This window comes from Anneissia japonica, unplaced genomic scaffold (genome assembly GCF_011630105.1).
Source record: "Anneissia japonica isolate Jap-2015-1 unplaced genomic scaffold, ASM1163010v1 scaffold3040_len1308831_cov196, whole genome shotgun sequence".
NCBI lineage: Eukaryota > Metazoa > Echinodermata > Crinoidea > Comatulida > Comatulidae > Anneissia > Anneissia japonica.
Window position 1 is genome coordinate 141,556 of NW_022718257.1, and position 25,258 is coordinate 166,813.

At 31.5% G+C, this 25,258-nt stretch overlaps 1 protein-coding gene across 1 annotated transcript in view; it reads right to left on the reverse strand.

Annotated features, from left to right (window-relative positions):
• LOC117110463 (protein scribble homolog) overlaps positions 1-25,258 on the reverse strand; it is a gene marked incomplete in the record, with an annotated part of 107,104 nt that overhangs the window by 58,696 nt on the left and 23,150 nt on the right. Inside the window, 5 exon segments of the mRNA XM_033253169.1 lie at positions 967-1,149; positions 6,852-6,935; positions 11,089-11,134; positions 12,119-12,191; positions 14,415-14,559. Of these exon segments, the coding sequence (XP_033109060.1) occupies positions 967-1,149; positions 6,852-6,935; positions 11,089-11,134; positions 12,119-12,191; positions 14,415-14,559 (531 nt within the window).

Consider the following 25,258-nt stretch of genomic DNA (forward strand, 5'->3'; position numbering starts at 1 on the left):
CCCCAAAAACAATGCATGTGTCGTATGTTAAATAATAATAATAATAATAATAATAATAATAATAATAATAATAATAATAATAATAATAATAATCTTTATTTATTCACGAAACCTTTTCACCCTGTGGGTGTTCTTACAAAAGGAAGTGAGGTACATAAATACAATTATATAAAACTTAATAAACTAAAGCAAAAAACAAATATGCACAATTGACAACAGGCCACCAATGATTATTAATTTTAAATGTTTTTCTTAGCCTTAATTTGATTGTAAAGTGACTAGCAAAAAGAAACAAAAAGACAAAAAACAAAACCATAAACAATCAAATACAAAAAAAAATAAGTTTTACCAATATTGTATACTTAAAACTAACTTGATCTAAATCAAAATTATGACAAAGCTACATGATGTAAGGTAGCATTTGTCTGTTCTAACATTGACTACATAAACTAATCCTTAAAAGATAATGAGGATTAATATTCACTTAAAAACGAGGTTGAGGTTCACTATACTTTAGATTTTTATTTACTACAGACACTAGGTTAAAGGTATTTCTATTTGGGGCATTTCTGGTTTTGATATCAAGTTTGTGCCAAATATCTGCTCCACTATTATAGGTAAAGCTTCTTTCTTTTTTATATTTTGGTCTGCAATATCACCTTAATAGTTCATGAATGAAACTCAGATGCAACTATTTACTCTGTAGTCAAATATCAAGGGAAATACAGTCAAAGAAAATAACCATCTTTTATAATCTTAAAGTAACTCTGTGCACATTGTAATCAAGTCTACAGTAATCCTCCTTTGCTTGTTTACAATTAAACATCCTGAGCTATTTCCTGTGATTTGCTAAAAGCAATGCATATCCTTATTTACATCAGGACATGCTAACTGATTTAATGGACTCCGGTTTATAAGAGAGGCACTGTTAGTTGGTTATGAGCTATAAACAAAAGTAAATCATACCTGGTTTTCCGACAGCCATAAAGCCTTCAAATTGCAATTTGTTAACTGTATTGGAAGCCATTCGAGACGGTTCCCGGAGATGTTTAATACGTGCAAATCTTTCAAGTTGCCAATCTCGGGTGGAAGTCTTGTCAAGCGATTCTCACGCAGAGACAATACACCAAGACTTTTACATCGGCCAACCTATAGAATGTACAAAAAAAAAAAAATCTTATCTTTATTATTATTACTACTTATGCAAAAGACATTTCTTCGTGTGTGCTCTTACCTTCTGTAAGCTTATGTGTGTGGCTATGGGTTTCTATTGACTTTATTTTCTACATTAAATATACATTCACTATAAAAAATAGGCTCCCAGCAGGAGCGTGTGTCTACGACTTTATACAGGAGATTTTGTTTTTTTAAATTTTATCTTATGTTCTTCAATATGCAGATGTGTGTATTATTGTAGTGCATCTGGATTTTTCAAGAAAATTTTCTTTCATAACAATATTCTGTATAGGCCTACTACTATATTACACTAAAAACACTTCAAAAATAAGTAACTCTTGGAGTTACCACATTATGTCGTTGATCACGAAGAGTACTTCAATGTTATAGAGGGCGTCCTTCAAATGACGGTAAGAGGCGTTTGTGGCGAACGCGTGCTGCGTCTCTATAACGCGTGTTCACAGTCTTGAACGCAATTTTGTTCGAGTTCCGAACGCTATTTGGTTGTCAATAGAGCGCCCCCTACCTAGTGGTAGTTGTACCCATCATGCCTAAACCAAATTTACCCTCTTTCGCCATCTTTAATTGCTACATCGTGACATAGTGTCTACGCCCCCGTTAGGGGCAGTAGACACAAAAACCTATTCTGTAACAGGAGTTACAGGAATGTAGTTATGGTGGGCAGAGTTGGGCGGGACCACCCAGCCTTGAAGATTTCCATCCAGTCTAAAGATAATTTCGTGGTCCTCCACCCACCCTTATTAACCCACTTTTCCATCTTTAAAATCCACTCTTATTATTTAGAGCTTATTAATGTTATCAACTAACCCACTCTTAAAATATCTATCACCCACCCCTAGTTGTCTATAGCTACAGTACAACCCTGCTGGGTAACTGCCTAATCACACATAAAAAGTTCTTTAAAGTGCACACAAGCCAGATGTGTACACTGGACCTCTGTTTTTAAGTTCTAATCTGGGAAAAATTTGTTCAAACATTCAAAAACTTTTTCGAACTATATTATTAATATTTAAAATTGATTTGTAAGATTATTAAATTTTAAGCTAAGGGCACCACAGTTCAAAAGCTTGTATTGTAGCTTGTTTGTGGTGGGCCTTTTTTCACACCATTATATGTTCTTTTATGTATTGACTATTTCATTTTGTGTGAAAATAAACATTTCATTTTTTTTTTTTTTCCTAGAATGGTTTTTTTTTTTTTTTCAGATTTTATGTCACTAACAACCTGTTGCTTTATATCTTAAATATATTTTTATCAATTCCAAGTTTATTGAGCTCTTGCAGTTAAGATTGCTTCAAACCCTTGTCGAATGTATTTTTCAAGAACGTTTATTTTTTTTCAGATTTTATGTCATTAACAACCTGTTGCATTATATCTTAAGTATATTTTTATCCATTCTGAGGTCATTGAGCTCTTGCAGTTAAGATAATCTTATATTGACCGATAGTATTCTAGCGGAGTGAATGTACTATTCCATTTAATCTGCAGCCCGATAATATAAGTATACTGATATCATAAACATGCATGGGCCATGGCCTTAAACAGGTTGATGACTATATACATGCCACTTGATATATTACACAATAGTTATTTCTGTTCAAATAAAAAGTGAGCTAGTTATTTGTATGGTATATTTCTGTCTGCAATGTTCCCCCATAGGTCTTAAGATGTCTCACATATCCTTTTTGTTTCATTTTAAAAAAACATAACAAACATATTTATAGAGGGTGACCCTTCCAGCTCAACCTAGATCAGGGCCGTCCTACATATTAAAAGAAATATAAATCTGATGCTTTATAAACCAAGTTACAAGGCTTAGTGAATGGAGATGTTTTTTTTTTGTCATGAGAAAAATCCCCTGTGCTGTCACAGAATTTCAATCCAGTCTTCTTAACCACCAAGCTAACATCTCTACTGCTTTTTTTATTTTTTGGCCAACTTTGTCATTTGTTGCATGTTTTGTTCGGCATTCTGTACCATAAATGGCAAATATATGATTGGTACCTTGAATAAGTAAACTGATACAGGTATCCCTCTAATTAAAGGCCACCTCAAATTAACTAAAACTTTTCTGTGGTGACACATTAACAAATCATTTTTACCTATATTATTCTTATTAGAGACCAAATTACAGTAAACACCATGGAAACCCCAGTACCAAAAGTGGTATTTAATTGGAAGAAGACCTGCACTTAATATTTTTTTCTTGAATTGCAATATTAAACAGAATAAATGTATTAACTTTATATTCTGTACTCCTATTCAAACATTCTGATGCCAAAAAAGAGGCAAAAGAAGTTATATGTTATTTCTTATCACTGATCTTTTGTTTTTTTAATACTGTTTATTTAGATTGCTTATTTCGGCAGACTTGCACTTGCTTTGTACACCATTCTTTGTTGTTTTAGGACCGACCCCAATATTACAGTTGTATATTATAGTTGTTTCTTATCCCATTTGTAGTCTCCTGATGAAGTTCACTGTGTGGACGAAAGCTAGAGAAAAAATTATCTATTGTTAGTCTCAAAAGTGCTGCTGTTATTTACTTTATATTGTTCTATGTTGTTTCATGTTACTTTACTATGTGATTAGATTAAATTACTGTTTATTAAATTTAATAATTAAACTTGCCAAGTATACCATATGTAAAATTATGATTTTTGAGAAAATAGTTAATTGGTTGTGTTGAAGTTTGACTATATTATATGTTCCCTTATGTGCATAAATAAGTGGTCTTACATCTAGCCTTGGATAGATCATTAACTTTTGACATAATACCTGGAACAATGCATGCTGTATCATTTAGTCAACAATTTAATTAAATAATTAATATATACCTGAATACAGACAACCTGTTGACGCTCAAGTGTATGAAGCATGTAAATTGATGCATGACTAATGAGCAACACAAAATTTGTAAAGATGTGATGTAGATCCAACAAATAAAACAATACAATGTGAATTGTTTAATTACCTTGTAATGTTGGTTTCTTAATTATATACCGTGTTTATTGTAGAGAAGGGTTTTTGAGGGAGGGGTTTATTCGAGGTAGGCATGTATTTGAGGGAGGGGTTTATTTTCTTTTTGGTGTAAAATGAATACATATACTCAAATAAACTTAAATTTCACTATAAATGTGGAACTATGGTTAAAAAAAATATAATTCTACTAGAGTAGAACATAAATAGCATGAGTTGAGAATGATATTGCTACCAGTCATTTAGGGGCGTTTATTCGAGGAAAAAATAAACACCTTGGGCATATACTGGAGAAGCTGATAAACTTGAGCAATATGATATTGAGCAATTTACTATTCTTTAAAGGTTATATTTTTGTCAAATTTTACATCAGAGAGTTGATCTAGAACAGCTGAAAGCAATAAATATCTGCTAGGCTTGTGGATTATTTTGAACTGCTAGACTATAAGCAAGGGTGTAAGCCTGTATGCAAACTGACAGATCATGAGAATTATCAAAACTGTTAGGGTTAACAAATTTCTACTTTTCACTGTGTCCTAAACAATTATTGGATGATGATAATGATGATAATAATAATAATAACAATAATAATAATGATGATGATGATGATGATGATGATGATGATGATAATAATAATAATAATAATATTGGATTCCCTCAGGATAAACAATAAAAGAAAGAAAATTAAGAAAGAATAAATGTTAATCTGCAATTTACGATGTCTTAGAACACTGACTGTAAAAGCAGTACAGAATCCACATCTACAACATCATTGCTATGAGAGAGGCTATTCTTTGGTTTTTCACATTCAGGTATTGATTTAATTGTCTCTTTCTTAACCATCATTTTAAAAAATATATCTGTGGATATATAATACTGAAAATCATTAAGCATATTTTCATATTATCACTGTCTAGTGGCTTTCCGATGACAATGAGAACATAAATTTAATTAGCATAAAATATTCAAGTTAAAATAGGCCAATCAATAAAATTTAATTTTAAAAATATATATGTAGAAAATCATCAGTGAAATCGGTCAAAATACAAATCATGTGACAAATGTGTGCGATATCCCCATATTTGGGCATGATGGTATCATATTACATCCAATTATGGGCATAGCAGTTTTTGTCACATACGTTTTGATTGTGTGGTAAGAGCACAATGCTGATTGTTTCATCAACTAATACAAATAACAATCGCATGCCCTCTAATAACATATACCATACCATACACACTAATTATAAAGTAACATAATACTAGCAACAGAATTCTGCAGGATCTAAGGTTCTTAAGAAGCCAAATGTCAATTCAAATTATAAATTAAGTATTGTACCATGAAGTCAATTATATTTTCACCAGCTCCCAAGTTAAGTACTTGAGTGTTTGAAAAATAATCATCAAATTCTTCGTAAACAAGGGTATCCCCAGGAAAAAGGCCATCCACTTATATACTAAGAGAAATTTTACTTTTAACACCGCTGGGCTCATACTCAGGAATTTATGTTTACTATTGTTTAATATTACTATTAATCTGCCTCCATTTCAATGCTACAATCAAATTTTAATATTGCATAGTGTAAACATGTTCCTGGATCTAAAAATTTTGTCTAATAACAGGATATGACATGTGAGTGGACTGACAAGTGAATGATACATATCAAATAGCATGGCCTATGTTTGCCAGTAGCACTGACTCATTCCTACTGGGAGCCCTGTATCTTAGGCCAAGCGATTGAAAACTAAGCAAGGAGATTATTACGATATGCAACGTAAACTCCCAGTAAACACTTCTTTTGTGGGCAGAGGAAATCTGTCAATCAGACAAGACAGATAATTACAACATTACTTAATTATATTCTCATGAAATGTCTGTTGAGATAATCGACAACAACAAGCAAAGGCTGATGAGAATCTACACTGACAATCACTGACAGGAAATCACTACTTGTATAATATATTTTTAAAATGGTAGATAGATATATATAGAATATCATTATGTAAACATAAATTAATATAAAATTTCAGAAATTTAAAAAACTTAAGGATATTGAATATTCATTAACTTGAAATATTTAATATTTTAAAATGTATTGAAAATTCATAACATTAAAAGCACTGAATATTATAAAATCTGTAAGATATTGAATATTTGACTTGGAAAGCATTGAATATTCATGAACATAGAATTAATTTTTCATTACTATGAAAGATAATTAACATTTATGACTTTAACAGGTATTGAATATTCATGACATTAAAGCACTGAATATACATAACTCTGTAAGATATTGAATATTTGACTTTGAAAAAAAAAATGAATATTAATTTATGACCATGAAATATATTTTTCATTACTATGAAAGCTAATGAATATTCATGATTTAAAAGATTTGAAATATATTTATTTATTTATTTTAATGCAATATTCATGAATTGAATTATATTATTCATTACATTGAAATGTATCAACTATTCCTATTTTGAAAGGAATTTGAAATTGATGACTTTGAGAAGTTTAATATTCATGGTTACATGAAATGCACTTTAAATTAAAAAAAATATATATATATATATATAAAATACACAAAAAAAAAAAACAAACAAACACGCTAAGGGTAACTTTAGAAATAACCGGTCTGAAAGAAGTTGATGAGGCGTCTTTAAACCTACCTCTGGTGCTAGATGTGTCAGTCTATTTCTGTCAACACTTAGATTGTGTAATTTCTTCAGAAACCCAACAGATGCTGGTAATTCCTATAAGATAACAAAATAATCACATTGAGTATGTTTAAGAATTTAGGCTGCCTCTGGATTGAGATAGATAAATATTAACATATGACTGTAAAGCTGATGCACTGAACTGTTTATTCATAAAAATTTAGACCCTTAAATAAGTAATATCCAATTTAAGGAAGGGGTTCAAAGTCTCCTGAAAGTTGTGGAAGCCACTCTGAAATTGATTTTCCGAAACTTCCACAAGCAATCAAAAACTACCAGAAATCGGCCAATCTCCCTTAAATTTATTATTTCTAACTTAATATGATACCTACTGCAGCAGCGATTTAGTCGTATAAATTTTATAGTTCGAAAATTTTATGCTGAAACTAAGATTTTAACACTTTTTATGGCACTACCAACATTTACATGTATTATCAGATAATAACAAGGATCCTCCTACAACACTGCATTTCGTTTTAATTACTCTTACAATATGCAATTATAGTTTAGACTGTTTAAAACTGAACAAGCTGTGCTGTGTTAACATATTGACTGCCAATATTGGAGCGTGTTGCTGTGCACACGATATATATGTCTTCTGTATTGGTCTTTTGTATTGAAACTAAACAAGTTGTGCTAATAGCATTCAAAGCTTTTATTATAGTGTGTTGCTATGCACGTTGTTAGAATTACATTACTTCTTTATTAAATTCTTTTGTATTTTAAATTAACTTTGCTTGCATGTCAGTCATCTGATTAAGCACTAGTTTGACATTTTTGAGAATGTTCTTATTTCCTGTTTCTACGGTTTTCAGTGTAAAATATAATATGGCAGAACTGTTACACATCTCATTCCAATCTGACATTTTGGATATCAAGTAAAAAGGAACAGTTACGTACATTTCAGATACCTTTTTACATTCAAATGCATGAAATTTTTGTTTGATGTTTTGTTTTTATGATAAAGAAAATGCCTTAATTTGTTCATATTAGAAAAAGTTTGGTTTGTCAATTTCTTTTTTAAAAAGCTTATTAATTTTTTTTCTTTAATCTTTAGTTTAAATGTATAATAATAGGACACTTTGATGTGGATATTTTTTTTCTTCCTTCATTATATTATACTTTGTATTATACTTCAAAAGCTACTTTACTTATAAATTGTAAAATATGAATATTTTATTAAGGAATGACTTTCTTTTCTTTTATCTTCATTTATTTTATATTATATTGATAATGCAATTTTTGTTATGTTTGAAATGTTTATGTGATACCTTACTTTTTGAAGATCTAATAATGAAAAAAAAATACTGGTCAGCTGACATACTCCTACTGTATTGTCTGAAATCTTAAATCTTACTAATGTTAAAAGGAAGAATTGGTATAATTCACTTTTTTGTGTGGTTAATTTCCTTATTTATTGATCATTAAAATATTTTTGGTTTCTAATGTTAAACATTTCCTGTTCATAATTCAAAGTAGACATTTTCAGTAATAATTCACTTTTTAATTTATTACAATATAAGTGGTTGAACCAACATAGCATAACCAAATATACTATATATGAAGAAAAAAAAAATTTTTTTTAAATAGGTATATTTGTATGATGCAAGTTACATCAACTCATAGAATTCTTTCCATAATTATTTTAAGCTAGAAAAACACCCCAATAGAATACATGCCATCGGGTTAATTACTTCTCAAATTGTTTAATATTTGATATTACGAGAGCATTGAACAACTGAATTCTATTACAAATTAGTGACTAATCCATCATTAAAAGGCATGCATCGCAGACTTCATGCACACTCACTCAATCATTTAAGAGTTCGCACGCACATACATATGAGGTATGTCATGGCAAAATGGCTAGCACAGGTAAGAGAGCTTTAAAAATGGCCTAGAAATTGACAGTTTAACACGTTCGCTGCCAGAGACGCAAGTTGACATACGACAAGGTTCACTCGGGGCACGAAGGATGCAAATTCACGTCCACACCTGTCTAAACATACCACTAAATTGTATTGCATGTAAAATAGCTGGCAATGGTCACCAAAACATGAACTCTCACCCTGGAGGTTCAGGGAAGAACCCAAGAGCAATGATCTAAAAATATATACAGTATGTTTGTTCGTGTTTCATTACAGTTGATGGGAATGATTTATATTATGGTGGAACCCTTTATGCTTTGGTGTATGGGATGAAACTAGGAAAAAAGGCTTGGCAGTCAACATGTTAATACCTGCTTGATTGTGTCCCATAGTTCTGGAAATAGTCAACAACCTTTCACATCTTTTTTGGTAAATTTTATTAGAAAATGTATGCATGGATGACTTCTGAATGCGATTACTCAAAATCCTCTTTAAATATTTCCTTGACTCCATGAGTGGTGTACTTTTGCTTCCCAATAAGGCTTAAAATGTCCAACATTTATTTAATATTAATGACCTCTTATTTTAAAGATCACATTCTCAAGTATCTGAAAATATCTTTGCTATATAATTTCACCACAAAAAGCCTCATACTCAGAAATGGCAATATTCACATTGAATTTGTTTCATTTTAACTGGTATGTATGGTACTTTGTTTAAAATGTAAAGAGCACAGAGGCTTTATGGATTAAGTACTATTAAATATACTTCTATTTACCATAGTTTATTATGTACAGTGGAAACAACATTTTTCAGAGTAATTCTTTATTATGGTAATGTCATCGTTGTATTGAACAGCTCCATATGATCATACAGTTGGCGACAATGGTAACAGGACCCAAAAAGAAGTCGAAAATGATCTCATAATGTCGTAGAGGAAGTTGAAATGATTTGGAACGTCGTGACCTGCTTGACCTGCACTTGATAACCTAGGCATATATTATTATTATTATCCTATCATAATGAATCATCCTCATTTGCATATCTTGATCACTACCAATGTCTATGTTCAATCATACTGAAGACTCATGCTTGATGTGGATGCTCAAGTGGAATTAAGATTCACAACCCTGCCAAAATTTTTGACTGGCTCACATTTAAAACGATTCATACTTCAATGCCTGTTTGAAATAAGCTATCTTGTGATTAGCCGTAATGAAATACGTAACTCAGTGGAGTATCTAGGTATCTTGAAAAGCGGGAAGGTGGTAGGGGCATGAGGGTCGAGTGGGGCCTCAACGATTTAGTGAGGGAGCACTAGGTCGTAAAGTAAGGTGATATGAGGCTGTCTCTTATACACATCTAACAGTTACGTACATTTCAGATACCTTTTTACATTCAAATGCATGAAATGTTTGTTTGATGTTTTGTTTTTATGATAAAGAATACATGTTGAATAACTGATATCCTGCATTTGTCTGCAAAAACATATCTGGAGGCCCTCACATCTATGAACATTATGCGTTACAAGGTGTAACTTATTGCATGTGTAACATGTTGGAAGACCCCTACTTACATCTATGTATGTACTTATGTTCCAGTTTGTAATATACCGCCATGCTTAATATGCAACATGTTAAGGCACCTTAGTTTACAACTACCAATATACTTGTGTTACAGGTTTTAAATTAACTGCGGGTATAAAAAAGTATTTTCAATAAATGGAGAAGCTTTTTTGTATTGTAAATTAGATATACTGGTGACACAGTCTGAGTACTCGGTAACAGTTTAATGAAATTTTTTTATCTACATTTTGAAATGTCCTACAAGTTTCACTCAAGCGTGTATTGGCAAACAGTAAGAATTAACCATATCCAATATGGTGGCTAACATTTTTATGGGGCAAGATCAAGTAATAACTAAACAAGGAGCATAGTACACATTTTTGCTCTTGAAACATTTTCAGTTTCATAGTCTATTTAGTGCATATTGATCTTATATTTAATAACCATTCATTGTCCACAGAACAACAGCTACAAATAACCAAAGGCGCATTTTACTTTTCTTATTCCTTTCTAATTTGTTAAACCAATATACGAATTGTGTAAACAGCGCAAAGTTATTCATGATTAAAATGCATTCATTCAACAGGCATTTTTACCATCTATTAATATTCAAATTTATTTTAGTTTTTTTAACCTGCACTATAGACATCATAAAATCTATCTATAGTATACAATGCAGTGTTTAAGGAACACAAAGATATCTGAGTAAACATTTTAGACAAATAGCTACATGCTACTAAAAAAAATAATACTTACTTGTAGAAGATTTTCAGTGAGGATGAGTTCTGTAATACATACACAACTGCAATGGCAAACAAATTTCAAGAATTAACCGCGAAATGAGCTTGTAATGTGAAAAGAAGCCATCCAAAGTTTGCAAAAAATAAAAAAAGAAACCCAGGGTTTCTACTCGAGATTTTACTGTACTACTAACGGTACATCAAAGTCATATATAAGGGTTAATGAACCCTGGGATTACATCATATCATCACCATCGTATCCTGTAATAATTATGTCATCCCATAATTTCACTGCGCTTATTATTTATTTATTCATTTGGCGTCGCTGCCCGGGAGATGCAAAATCAGGAAACCTACGGTCGCCAAAAGGGCGTGGACGATATGTCAAAAAAATTAAGACACGTAAAACGACCTGTCACTATGTGTATTCATTCCACACATGACCTTTGTGATAGGATAAAATATCTGTATATTTGCCTAGATTTTTGACATAAACATATGCAATTAAAACTACTAGATGGCATGTTGGAGCAATGAGAATGAATACATCTGACAGCACACATATTTTCTCTATGTAGCTATTGGATTTATGAAATTGTAATGAAGGTTTCTGAATACTGCAAACTAGTAAAGACAGAAACAGATTCTCCTTTTATTTCTATCTCATAAAACTTGACATTATTTACAGCCCTTTTAAGCCTTGTCTAGCCTATCAAATTTTATTTGAAAAAAAAAACATGCCTAAATAAGGTCATGATGACATCACACTATGACCATATATATAAGCACATCATCACTATACAGGGGTATACAACAATTTGATTGTCTGGACACAGCGTTAGGCACTCAATTGCCTGTTTGTGAATGTAGGACAAAGGCAAAAAATTTTCAGTTAAAATACTATTGAGTTGCCGAGAGTTCAAAATCATATTGCTCAGACAATCACTATTTTTACAAACTCCTCAGACAGAAAAGTGATTGTTAATAGATGAATTTCTTTGAAATAATATTTCATTTTCATCCAGCAGAGATACAAAGCTCCTTACCTTCCAATTGCAGCAGTCAATTTTGTCAACCGATTCTGATCCACTTTGATGATGCTAAGTAGACGTAGATTCCCTTAAAAAAAACGTTACAAAAATCTTTTTATGACAAATAGGACAAGGTCAAAATTGTTTACCATATAAAAATAGTATATTATGAAAATAGAAAAAAAAATATAAGTTAATATGCAATGAAGAGTCTATGTCTTCTTTATTGTGTAAAATGTTTGTTGTGATGCATACATAAACTATAATCAACAAAAGACAGATTTCATTCAGTCCTTACCATCTTTAAAATATTTCACATGCTTTATAAAATTGCATTTTAACCATCATTGTTGTTGTTCAATGTTACTGCTATACTATTTATCTTTAATCTTTTTCCCCGCTCTCGCATTACATTGTTAATTTGTCAATATTTGTCAAATATATTATTACATATTGTTATACTTGTACCAAGGTACCAATGTTTCCTTGAAAGCAACAGTAGTCAATGAATCATCATAGCTTGAATACAGAAAGCTCAAATCTAACCAACAACTTGCTGATAGGTTAAAGTTGAGATGCAAAGGGGCCAAAATACATTTCTGTGTTTCAATTTCATTATATCAATATATTATAATTATGCCAAAAGTATTTCAAAACTGAAATTTATCAACTACATCATGGCACACCAGAATAGAGATCATGTAATTGTCACAAAGTATTGATCTCTATTCTGTCACACCAGACTAGAGATAAGGATTTTCTGACATTGACATGGATGCCTGCACTCACCAATGCCTTCTGGTAGTTTCTCCAGGCAATTCTGAGACAGATGCAGGTCTGTTAGGTTCTTCAGTCCTGAGATTTCTTCAGGTAATGTTTCCAAGCAGTTCTCAGACACATCGAGGCAAACTAGTTTGGTTAAGTTACCAAGCTCCTGCAGATCATCAAAAAAAAAAAAAAAAATCATTCATTAAAATAAAAGCAACAATAATATCTACACTGACATTGGATAAGTTTTGGTGTTTTGAAAAACACATCTTACAATGGTATAAAAAGAAACTATGAAAAGTCTCGCAAATATTACGAACGTATTTATTTCTCATGTCAAGAATCCAGATTAAAGGATTATCATACTCTACATGTGAGACTGCCAGCAAGCATAATATACACTTTTTTCAAATATAATAAATAGTGTTATGCAATGTAACCAATTGTTTATGTTGTATTTATTCACACAGTATTACTGTTAATTAATTATTCATATAATCTAAATTGAATTAATACTAGTAAAAAAATATTACAGTTGCTTTCTTTGTACGGTTATGTGTAATATCAGTTTTCAAACGAAAATTAGAGGGAGAAAGTATTTTCCTCACTAAATTTATTTCAATCATTTTTAGATACAATAATACATAATGGACTCTAAATTAGCTGATAAAATAAATTGTTTGTATTAAAATATCTATAAATAAGCAAGAACTTAGTCTTCATCTGAATCTCATTGTTGATAACATAGAGTATTTAACACTTTTTAACACGTTGACTGCCAGACCTTTTTTTTTACGGTTCCTTCCCGTGTGCCAAAACAAGTTCACATGTACAAACATACTTTTTTGAAATTTTATCTAGTCATATATCATCAAAATGATGTGTCTAATAAATTGGCGGGAAAATATTAGGGGGCGAGTATACTCATCGGTGGCACTGTGAAAGAACTTTTTGCTGACTATGCCAAGTGCGAGTTATCTCGTCCTCTTTTTGCATGGGTTGGTATATGTTCAAAGGGCGCCCCCACTTGTACCGCTCAAGTGTACTACCGGCAACATAACACAACAAACATACATATGTCATTTGTACGTTATCGTCTAAGTGTATCTTCCCCGAACTACCAGGCGTCGAGTCTGTGGTCGTACATTGTATAGTAAAGAAGTTATAAACGCTAGAATGTTCCCCCGTTTTTGACGAGTATACTCGTTCCTTGCGCCCTCAGCAACACCCTGTGGGCGAGTATACTCGTCGCTGGCAGCCAACGTGTTAAAAGCTTGAATACAGAAAGCTCAAATCTAACCAACAACTTGCTGATAGGTTAAAGTTGAGATGCAAAGGGGCCAAAATACATTTCTGTGTTTCAATTTCATTATATCAATATATTATAATTATGCCAAAAGTATTTCAAAACTGAAATTTATCAACTACATCATGGCACACCAGAATAGAGATCATGTAATTGTCACAAAGTATTGATCTCTATTCTGTCACACCAGACTAGAGATAAGGATTTTCTGACATTGACATGGATGCCTGCACTCACCAATGCCTTCTGGTAGTTTCTCCAGGCAATTCTGAGACAGATGCAGGTCTGTTAGGTTCTTCAGTCCTGAGATTTCTTCAGGTAATGTTTCCAAGCAGTTCTCAGACACATCGAGGCAAACTAGTTTGGTTAAGTTACCAAGCTCCTGCAGATCATCAAAAAAAAAAAAAAAATCATTCATTAAAATAAAAGCAACAATAATATCTACACTGACATTGGATAAGTTTTGGTGTTTTGAAAAACACATCTTACAATGGTATAAAAAGAAACTATGAAAAGTCTCGCAAATATTACGAACGTATTTATTTCTCATGTCAAGAATCCAGATTAAAGGATTATCACACTCTACATGTGAGACTGCCAGCAAGCATAATATACACTTTTTTCAAATATAATAAATAGTGTTATGCAATGTAACCAATTGTTTATGTTGTATTTATTCACACAGTATTACTGTTAATTAATTATTCATATAATCTAAATTGAATTAATACTATTAAAAAAATATTACAGTTGCAGTTCTTTGTACGGTTATGTGTAATATCAGTTTTCAAACGAAAATTAGAGGGAGAAAGTATTTTCCTCACTAAATTTATTTCAATCATTTTTAGATACAATAATACATAATGGACTCTAAATTATCTGATAAAATAAATTGTTTGTATTAAAATATCTATAAATAAGCAAAAACTTAGTCTTCATCTGAATCTCATTGCTGATAACATAGAGTATTTAACACTTTTTAACACGTTGACTGCCAGACCTTTTTTTTTTACGGTTCCTTCCCGTGTGCCAAAACAAGTTCACATGTACAAACATACTTTTTTGAAATTTTATCTAGTCATATATCATCAAAATGATGTGTCTAATAAATTGGCGGGAAAATATTAGGGGGCGAGTATACTCGTCGGTGGCACTGTGATAGAACTTTTTGCTGACTATGCCAAGTGCGAGTTATCTCGTCCTCTTTTTGCATGGGTTGGTATATGTTCAAAGGGCGCCCCCACTTGTACCGCTCGAGTGTACTACCGGCAACATAACACAACAAACATACATATGTCATTTGTACGTTATCGTCTAGGTGTATCTTCCCCGAACTACCAGCCGTCGAGTCTGTGGTCGTACATTGTATAATAAAGAAGTTATAAACGCTAGAATGTTCCCCCGTTTTTGACGAGTATACTCGTCGCTGGCAGCCAACGTGTTAATAAGCAATTAAATATTTATTATGGATTCTTATAGTTTTTCCAGATTTAACCATAGACAGTATCCTTAAATTAATAATTTAGGTTTTGTTTGCTAGCATTATTTAATCAAGAATACCATGCATCTTCAATAGAGTGCACTGAACTAATTTAGTTTCATATTTCTGATTTATGTGTGTCACAGATTCTAAGTCATTTATACTTAGCATTCGGTTTCATCCCTTTTGCTTACCTTTAATTACTAAAATCTAACAATTTATTCATCAGACTAAATGATGGGCTTTGAAGAGTTCAATTATTTCCGCCCCTGTTCCCTCTGGTTTTAAAAAATTCCACGCTCATCCCAAAACAGATTTTGCCAATCACACGATGTAATTAATAGCGATGATTTCTAAAGCGTGCCTCATTTTGTGGTTTTTATTGAGGCAGTTGTTTTCAGTCGGGAACAAATCCTAGGGTATTTCAGAGATTAAGAACACGATCATAGAACTGAGTATCAACCCCGACCTATCTATAAATCCCTATTGTATCCTGCTCAATTTTGTATGCATAACATCAAACTGTTCCATTTAAAACATCTCCATAAGTGAAGTATAACAAATATTTTTATTTTTTAATCTTTTTCAGCTAGCAATCATACTTTTTTTTTACAGCTTATATAGCACTGCAAGTGAAGTGTGCTTATCGTAAACTACAGATACACATCAAGCAGAAAAGTAACAGCTTGAAATTTAACATTTTAAGTAGTTGAAGACAGTAGGATCACTTCCTACATCTTCACTGCACGGTAATAATAATGAGGATTCTGAAAAATTGCTTTTGTTCAAATGCCCGAGTATTGCAGCAACAAATATGATGTTTGAAATGCAAGATATAATACATATGTACAGCAGAGTGCAAAGGGTATAGTTACAGTGAATTGAAACATTTCTGACTGCTGTACTTAGTGTTCTTAATGGTAGAATTCAATAAGTAGCTAATACTGTAGATGTACACTATCTGATGTGGATTCATAATAAAAACAGGTAGCTAAGAACATAAACATGCCTAACACCTGCTTTGCGTGGGACACAGGCTCAGCCAATAGCTTTGTGTCAGGTCTTCCTTTAGAAAAAAAAAAGAAGAGTTCCAAATCGCTTTCATTAAAATATAAAGCAGAGTCCTCTTAAAGAAAACTGATCTTTGCCTTGGTATCCTGCAAGCTAAAAGCAAGAAAAGGAATTATCGATTTGTAAAATGTACACTCAATTTTTTTATGGATTTTTTGGTTATATTTTTAAATTTTTATTTTCTTTTTTTGTAATGCAAAATAAATTTATATTGCTAATTCTTATTTTGATTTTAAAATGTTTTTTTTTTCTATCTTAAAGATAGGTTGAGCTTACTTGAATTGCATATATTTTATGAATTTCATCATATTAATAGATTTCAATTAAACATTTTTCACACCAATTAAATTTAATTTAATTTATTATATATATGCTATCAAGGGCTAATATATCATATGACAATAGATATATAAAAAATAGAATTTTCTTCATCTTTACATTAGTAGGTAACCAATTCAATGTTGGTGCAATGAAAGGTCTGCTAAGTCATCAAAAACATATTTATTCCAGACGTTATTACCTTTTTTATATTCTTTCTGAGCAACTCAACGCTTTGATGGTTTTAAATATATTTCTTTATCCATTTCTTATGACTGATGGCTTCTTTATATATCCAATTCTGGTACATTTTATTATGAAGTAAACAGTCTTATTGTCCATTTGTTAAACATTTATTATTTTCTTTTTAAACATTTTCCTTTAACATGCAATTACAGCAATCATTAATTTGTTAATGATTCTCTACTGAAGAATTCCACTTTCAATTACAACTTTAAATCTTCACACAAAAATCCTGTGTATACTTAGAATTTAGCAGTGATTTCGAAAGCTGAATTTTGTGGGTCAGTGTATGCAATGCACGCAGATGAAGCTGCTCAGAAGGCTAGCCCAGCGATGCATTTCATTGGGTCGATGCCATATTCAGCAAGATTACTTTATACAAACATAATTCAACATAATGAGCAATACTGTATACTACTGTAACCTAGCACATTTTTGAAATTACAGTAAACTTAAATTTTTATAATTCTGTAGCTTTTCACCACACTACACTTAAATGTAATAATAGCCTTGTTAACATTGCAGCCTCATACAGAAACATCTCCCACTTAAAGGCGAACCAAAATTTGAGAAGTACTTATTAGATAAGACCAACTTCAAGGGACCCAACCAAAAATTTAAAGCTCGTACAAACTGCCTGGATTTAGAAGCCCGTTAAGAATCATGGCATGTTAATACAGGCCTTTGTCTTATTTGTGAAGCGAACCATAAAGAAACAATATATCACTTTCGCTTTAAATGTTCTAAATTAAAACCAATCAGATTTAATATTTTCTGAATTGGAAAGAGATCTACGTAACCATAACTTAGACATTCATTGGACTAACTTCATTTATGGTTCTGATGATTTTAAACATCATATATTTTTAGATGATCTGTCTGATAAAGATGAAAATCTTTCAATCATCTTCTGATAAATATTGTAAAAAATACATTCAACAAGCACGGAATTTAAGATCAAATATCTTTAAGAACATTAATACCTAAGTACCACCGATATAAGTTGCTTATTATTATCTTTATTATTATTTTTAATGAATTTGTTTGATGGAACGTTGTCATTTGGCTTTATTCACTGAACCTTTAATACTTCCATAATGATTTTCATAGTTAAGTTGATTTCTTCTTTTCAATTTTCTGTTGATTTTGGTCTTTTGGATACACCATCATTGTGGATGTGTGCCACTGTAATAAAAGTGATTCCAAATTAACTGAAACTACATACCCTTCCATCCAAACAGAGTTCATAATCATGAAAATTCTTAATTCAGAGAATTAAATTTTCATAGCATCTCAGTGATGGGGGTAGACCGTAATTGGGAGATTTTATTGTACATCCCTGGGCAAGGCATTATATCTCTACAATATTTATTAACTACCCTGTGCAATGTAAGCGACATTTTATAAAGTTTATGTGTACAACTGAAAGTATTTCAGATGATCTTTTGATTGGTTAAAAGTTTGTTTGCAAACATTAATTTTGATGCACAGTACTTCATGTAAAAACAAAATTCAGTTAAGTCTTTTAATACGATGTTCCGCAAACGATGGTTTGCGGCCTAAATTTGGGCCACGAAACATTTTTGGAGGGCCACCAAGCCATCTGGAAATTGAAAAAAAAAAAAACCAAAAAAACCCAAAAAACAAAGAGACGTTTCATCATGGAGAAAATAGTTTTTAATAAAGCCGCTTCATTGTTACAGCAAATGTGTCGCTTGGATACGCTGCTAAAGTGCCAGATATGATGCGTGCTATTTGAGTTATAAGCAGTTTTTGTCGGGGGGTGGGGGTGGGAAACACAAATGTAAGGTATTATTTATTTAATAGAATAATATTTAATTTGTATACGATGAAATTTTATCACTGAGAGAACAGATAATGTCAAAATATTGTATAGGCCTATACATAGAGGCCTCATGATCAAAAGTTCTTGCCAGGTTTTGGTATGTTAGTCCCTGGCGCGGCAGGGCTGCGGCTTGGTGCCTAGAATCGTAAATAGGCCGTGAAGTAAAAAGTTTAATAGAAAACATTGTATGTTCTACTATGAGCAGCTAAAACTGTTTATGTTAACTAAATAGAGTTTTCACAAAAGCTTATTGTTATCTGTTTATATATTTTCTATAATGAATGTGCTACATCTACAAAACCTACCAGTATAGCTACAAAACCTACCAGTATTCACAACTTTCCACACTGACGATCAGTCAAAGGCCACCCAGGACAACAATTACCAGGAAAAAAAAAAAAAAACACCATTTAATGGACTGTTCCATTGAGAAAATGTAGTGAACAATTCAAACTGACAAATAGTTTATGCTGTCCAAAAAGGCCACTACGATGATTTCTCACTTTTTTTTTTTTGAATGGTCTATTTATAATTTTTACACTAAAGATACACATGAGATTTTATTATTCCGATCATTTCTAAGGCAAGATGCACCATCACTGCATAGCAAATGGTATTTTATAACTTTTACTGTCCTTATCACTTTTTGGTCTGTACCATCAAGAGTGGCTATTCCCACCTTCATTCCAAACCAGTCAGTTTCTGAAGAATTGGTTTTGGTCTAATTAGCTTTATATTTCATTGGATGACCATGTTACATTACTGTAGCCTTCAGCAACGATTATTTACACGCTACATTATGCCTAGTTTTTCTGCTGTTTGTAGAACTAGCAATAAACGAAAGTACCTGGAATTTTGGAGTTTCCCATTGCGAATTTTGTAACATTTGTCAACATCATCTGCTTCATCAATCAATAAATCAAATTATCAATGGCTATAAAACATTTAACAAAGACATTGAACATTATATAGCTATTTTACAAGGGGAAAAATTGCTATGCATTAAACAGCTATAAATTTGAATATCTAGATCAGGCATGTACATTAGAATTACAAAGGTACGCAAAGGAGCTGCATATTTCTAAAGGCTGCCTTGCTCATTCTAATAAAAGGATTAATCCTGATATAGTGAATCTTATTCATGAGAATAATCTGTTAAATCTTTCTTCTTGTTTATACCAGAGTGATGAATCACAGACTGTGGTTTATCTGTTTTAACTACAATGATTTCACCAGTGTGCTTCAGTGAGTTCTTATAATGCCTACATGGTACTTGTAACATATAACCTGACCTTTAATACAATTGTACATCATTGTTCGATCAGATCTTGAATTTTTTAAGAGGATCTTTTCTGACTGCATTCTGTATTTCCTTCTGCTATAAGTGTGCTAGTTATTAATCAATGGTTAAGATCTGGAAGACAACTTACAGTATGGCTATATAAAAATGGCAAACCATTCTAAAATTCATCTGTTCTATTATATGAGTATCAGCATAGTCCACCCTCATTGAACCACTAGTTTAACATCCTACATGGAAATTTTTAAAGGATCCAGTACCAAGATATTTAAATAATAGTAGATGAAGTTATGTTAGTGTGGTAGACTTATAAATAAAAACACTGGTAGTACTTTATTTATCTTCACTTCATTTATTTATTACACAAGCTTTCGCCAGCAGTCTATGCTGGCTTCATCAGGTGTAAATTTTTAATGAAATCTATAATTTCATAGAGTACAGCAAATTAAAATACATTAATACTTCTGTTTATTTTTTAAGCAGTTGAGAGTCAATTTTAATTTCCAAAAAAAGGTTACTCAATTAGATTTCAAATTCATAAGAGTAATTCTCTCTAGCCTATGTCCCATAATTTCATGTAGGCCAAACAAATTATTTTATTTCATAACTATAACAACCTACAAAACATTAAGCATATCATTATTTTTCTCAATTTACTCATCATTCATATATTTCAAAGATTAATTAAAAAGTACGATATGACAAGGATATAGGGTAGTTTGATGTTTTAATATATGGTTTTATATAGAAATTAATTAATGCTATTCTTTTGTATTGTATATTCAGTCACACAATTCAGCATACTGCAATGGATTATTTTGGTATGTGATTTTTCTCTCAATAAATATACCCGATATATCTGTACTGAAGTTTAAATAAATTGAAAAAGTCATTACAGAGGAAACTGAAGCACTCCCATCTTCATGACAAATACTTAGACAAGGTCTTTTTGGTTTTTGGTCAAGGTTAAAATACCACAGCTAGGAAATCATTCAAAACTAGTCTACTATAGTACTATGACTATCTGACATGGTTCTTTTTAGTAAATATAACTGTAACAAATATATCTGAAGAAAAACTTCTAAATCTGGGCAACTAATGAGGAAAGTGGAAAATGGTAAGGATGGTACAGGAGACAGAGTTAAATAGCTTGGTGGTTGAGATGCTTGCCTTACAATCTCGGGGTCCTAGGTTTAATTCCTCATGACCAAAATAACTCCCTAACCTCATATTGAAATTTAGTTTGCGTACAGCATCATGTTTATCTTGTGGAAGAAATTGTCACCTACAAGTAGGATAGTAATATGTTTGCTATTGACAAGCCCTAATAAATAATAATAAATAAATAAAGTGGATGGATAAATCCCACAGCTTTTAATGATGTATGGAGAAATGTGTAGCACAGCTGAATATAACTGTTCTACAGTTTGACTATTTGAGTTCGCAAATACGCTTTTTATTTTGAATGCAGAACATGAAAAGCAACTGAAAATGGACTGGTATCATATTACCTGTTGAAAACATTTTTAAATCAGGAAAGAGAATCACAAGCTGATATCTATAGAGAAGGTACTGAAGGCTACAGCCTCTGTAACTGGCAAAAAAAACCCAATTTTTCATATACAATGACAGGAAAAAAGTGAAATTTTCCTTGTCATAAGGTCTATCATTATTACTGTATATTCTTGTGTATGAGGCATTTCGCGTATAAGATGACCCCAGAGTTTTACTGTCTGAATTCCTACTTTTGGCTGCTCTTATAGTCTTGATACTGCATCAAGCTGGCTACAAACCAAATGTAGGGCTAATCTTCCAAATAATATCATTTTATGGGCTTTTATTTTAAATGTTCATCAAAATCTTATATACCCGCAGTTAAAATTGCATTCAATCATACAAACAGTTAGTAGCTTCATTTCAGCAGTAAATTTGCATGTTATGGATGATCCACACATAAGACAAACATGATTTAAAACTTATAAGATGAACCTGTTTTTGGCAATTTGCTATTTTTTAAGACTTGTCTTATACGCGAGAATATACGGTAGGTGGTGAGAATTCCAAATGTTAACATTGCTATCAATCACCAAGTAATTTTCTCAAGGACATGATTTTGATAGAATTGAAATTCAATAGTGCAGATGATAACATCTATTTAATAACCTTTCCACAGAAAAGCAATCATGAAGTAACTCATTGTAACAAATTTTGATATCAAAAACAACTTCTGCCAGTAGAAAACATATTCATATATGTGATTAACGATACACAAGAGGAGAGCTGTAAGTAATAACATACTGCAATTATGTTCCAAGTCCATTGCAAAGCAGACTCTGAAGGGGACTAGCGGTTCCTATTAATGTTATCGATAATATTAAGAATTTTATAAGTGTTGTTTTATACATTTTAGTTTTTTTTAAGTTTTCATGGGGAAGGGGTGAGCACAACTAATGGACCAGTGCTGCATGTATGCAAATAATCATTAACAAGTGTTTGCAAATTCATGTTTGTTTGTTTACAAACTATGATGACGTCAAATGCATGCACAGACACACTCACATGCTCACACACATGCATACACATGACGATTGCAAAGGTTCCTATTAAGAACAAAAAAGCCCAATGCATTATTTTTCAACCCTAATGTAGATTCTTGAAACTGCTTCAAAAACCTGTGTCTAAATTTGTTCTCTTAAATCTGAGGACAACACATTAAAATTTTCGTAAATAAATATCATAAGGTCACTGTTATGTTAAGGAACAGATTACAATTAAGGTACTTCGATAATTACTTTTCATCATTAAAATAACAACAATCAATTTTTTACAAAGTACAGTACTTAATCACTCCACTAAGTTCTACTGTATATGTACCAAATGACTACAAACACTTTTTTTAAATGAAAAACAGCCCCATACTTTAAATTAAGGGTCTAAACTTGTGCTTGTCAATTCACAAATCATCAAGCAATACATTGGTTTATTCCAGTATAGCTACAGCAGTCTTTCTGCACATACAAATAAACACGATTTTTGCTTCGTAGATTCACTTCGATTAGCCTTGCTTAGATTGTTTATGTCAGACAATGTATCTATGAAGCCTGCACGCAAGAAAAATTGCAATAGTTTGTGGCAGTACTGTATAAAATATTGTCACCCAAATTTATCATTACAAAACAATCATCAATATTTCTTTCTAGTGCTACAAAATTATTTCATAATGAGCTACTGTATACATGTCAGTTGACAAAGAGTTGACACCAAACTTTATTTAGAATTTTTGCATAACAATATTTGTGGTAGGGCTGTATAAAAGTACCGGTAATCCACAATACTGTACATAGTGGAATAACAATTACTGTTTTGAAAGTCAAAAGTTGACAATGTACATGTACAGTATGTACAGAACAGAAATGAAGAAATATAAATAAGGAAAACAGAAATTCATGAATATATGGAAAAATGTATAAATGAGCAAATAAAAAAAATATAATGAAATAAATGAATTTAAATGAAAAAACTTAATTGAAATGAATAATAAATTGTTGAATGTTAAGAAAAACTTTACAAAATTAATGATAAACTAGAATAAATAAATGGTATATATGAATTTTGATAGGCAAACCTCTATACATTTGTCTTTAGGTTATAAACTAATTAAATAAAAAAGGATATAAATAAAACTGAACTGAAATAGAACTGAATATAAATGGCATGGAATGAATTAATGAGTAACATTGAAATAATGAATGAGAAAGTAATACAGTAGTATGATGTAACTTATAGATGTACTATCAGTCATACATATATTTAATTAACTGAATATGAAAAAATTTAAAATTGAGTAGTAGTAACTTTCCTTTATTCTTTAGCATAGATCCTTAAACTGGCAGGTAATCAATTTCAGGATTTTTTTTACACTATTAAAATGTGATGTATGTAAATATGTGAACATTACGCTTTTTTATCTGTTCCTTGTTGGAAGCTATTAGATCATTTGATCCTTTTAAAGCATTTTCTTATCTTTTTGACCGATAGCATCATTAACATTATAAGCTTAATTTTGAAAATTACCTGGATAAACCTGTAGATAAATCGACTAATTGACAATTCTTACTCATGATTAGTCCATTTATCCAGGTATCTCACTCATAGACTGCCAATATCACTAGTACTGACTTGTCTAAAAAGGAAATTCTGTGATTTGATTGTTTTTATAAAGAAGCAGTTATGTCCATCCAGCACAACTAAGCATGATTTTAATCGCACACATAAAAAAAACAAAAAAAAAACTTTTTGTATTGTACAGTACAGTCAGGAAATATCGCTTCGTATCTGCGCGTAACCACTCGTAGCCTGCTCGTAGGTACCGTTTGGAACGTAGCTACGAACCACTACGAAGGTCATTGTTATTTTAATTAGCTTTGCAATGATCGTAGGCTGGATCGTCGGCCTGATAATCAATGCATAAACAATCTTGAAATATAGTTTACCAGCTTTCAACACGTAAGCAATGTTGCAATTTACTAAATAAACAATGTTAGAACTTTATTGTTGTGTTATATCCTACCTTATTATTAAATCGATCATGTTTTAAAACTGTGTTTAGTTCGCTAGCTGGGTGGGTACCCTAGTGGGCATTCAGTATGTTCGAATTTAACGATGTAATTTAGGCTTACGTACGGCCTACATTTTCCCCTATAGAGGAGGAGAGCAGACAGTAGTTATACTGGTAAACTTTCCAATTCGGAGAATTTTGATCTGATATTATTCTTCTGGTAGTAGGAATTTTCTTCTTTTAAATAATACTGATGACAAATCAT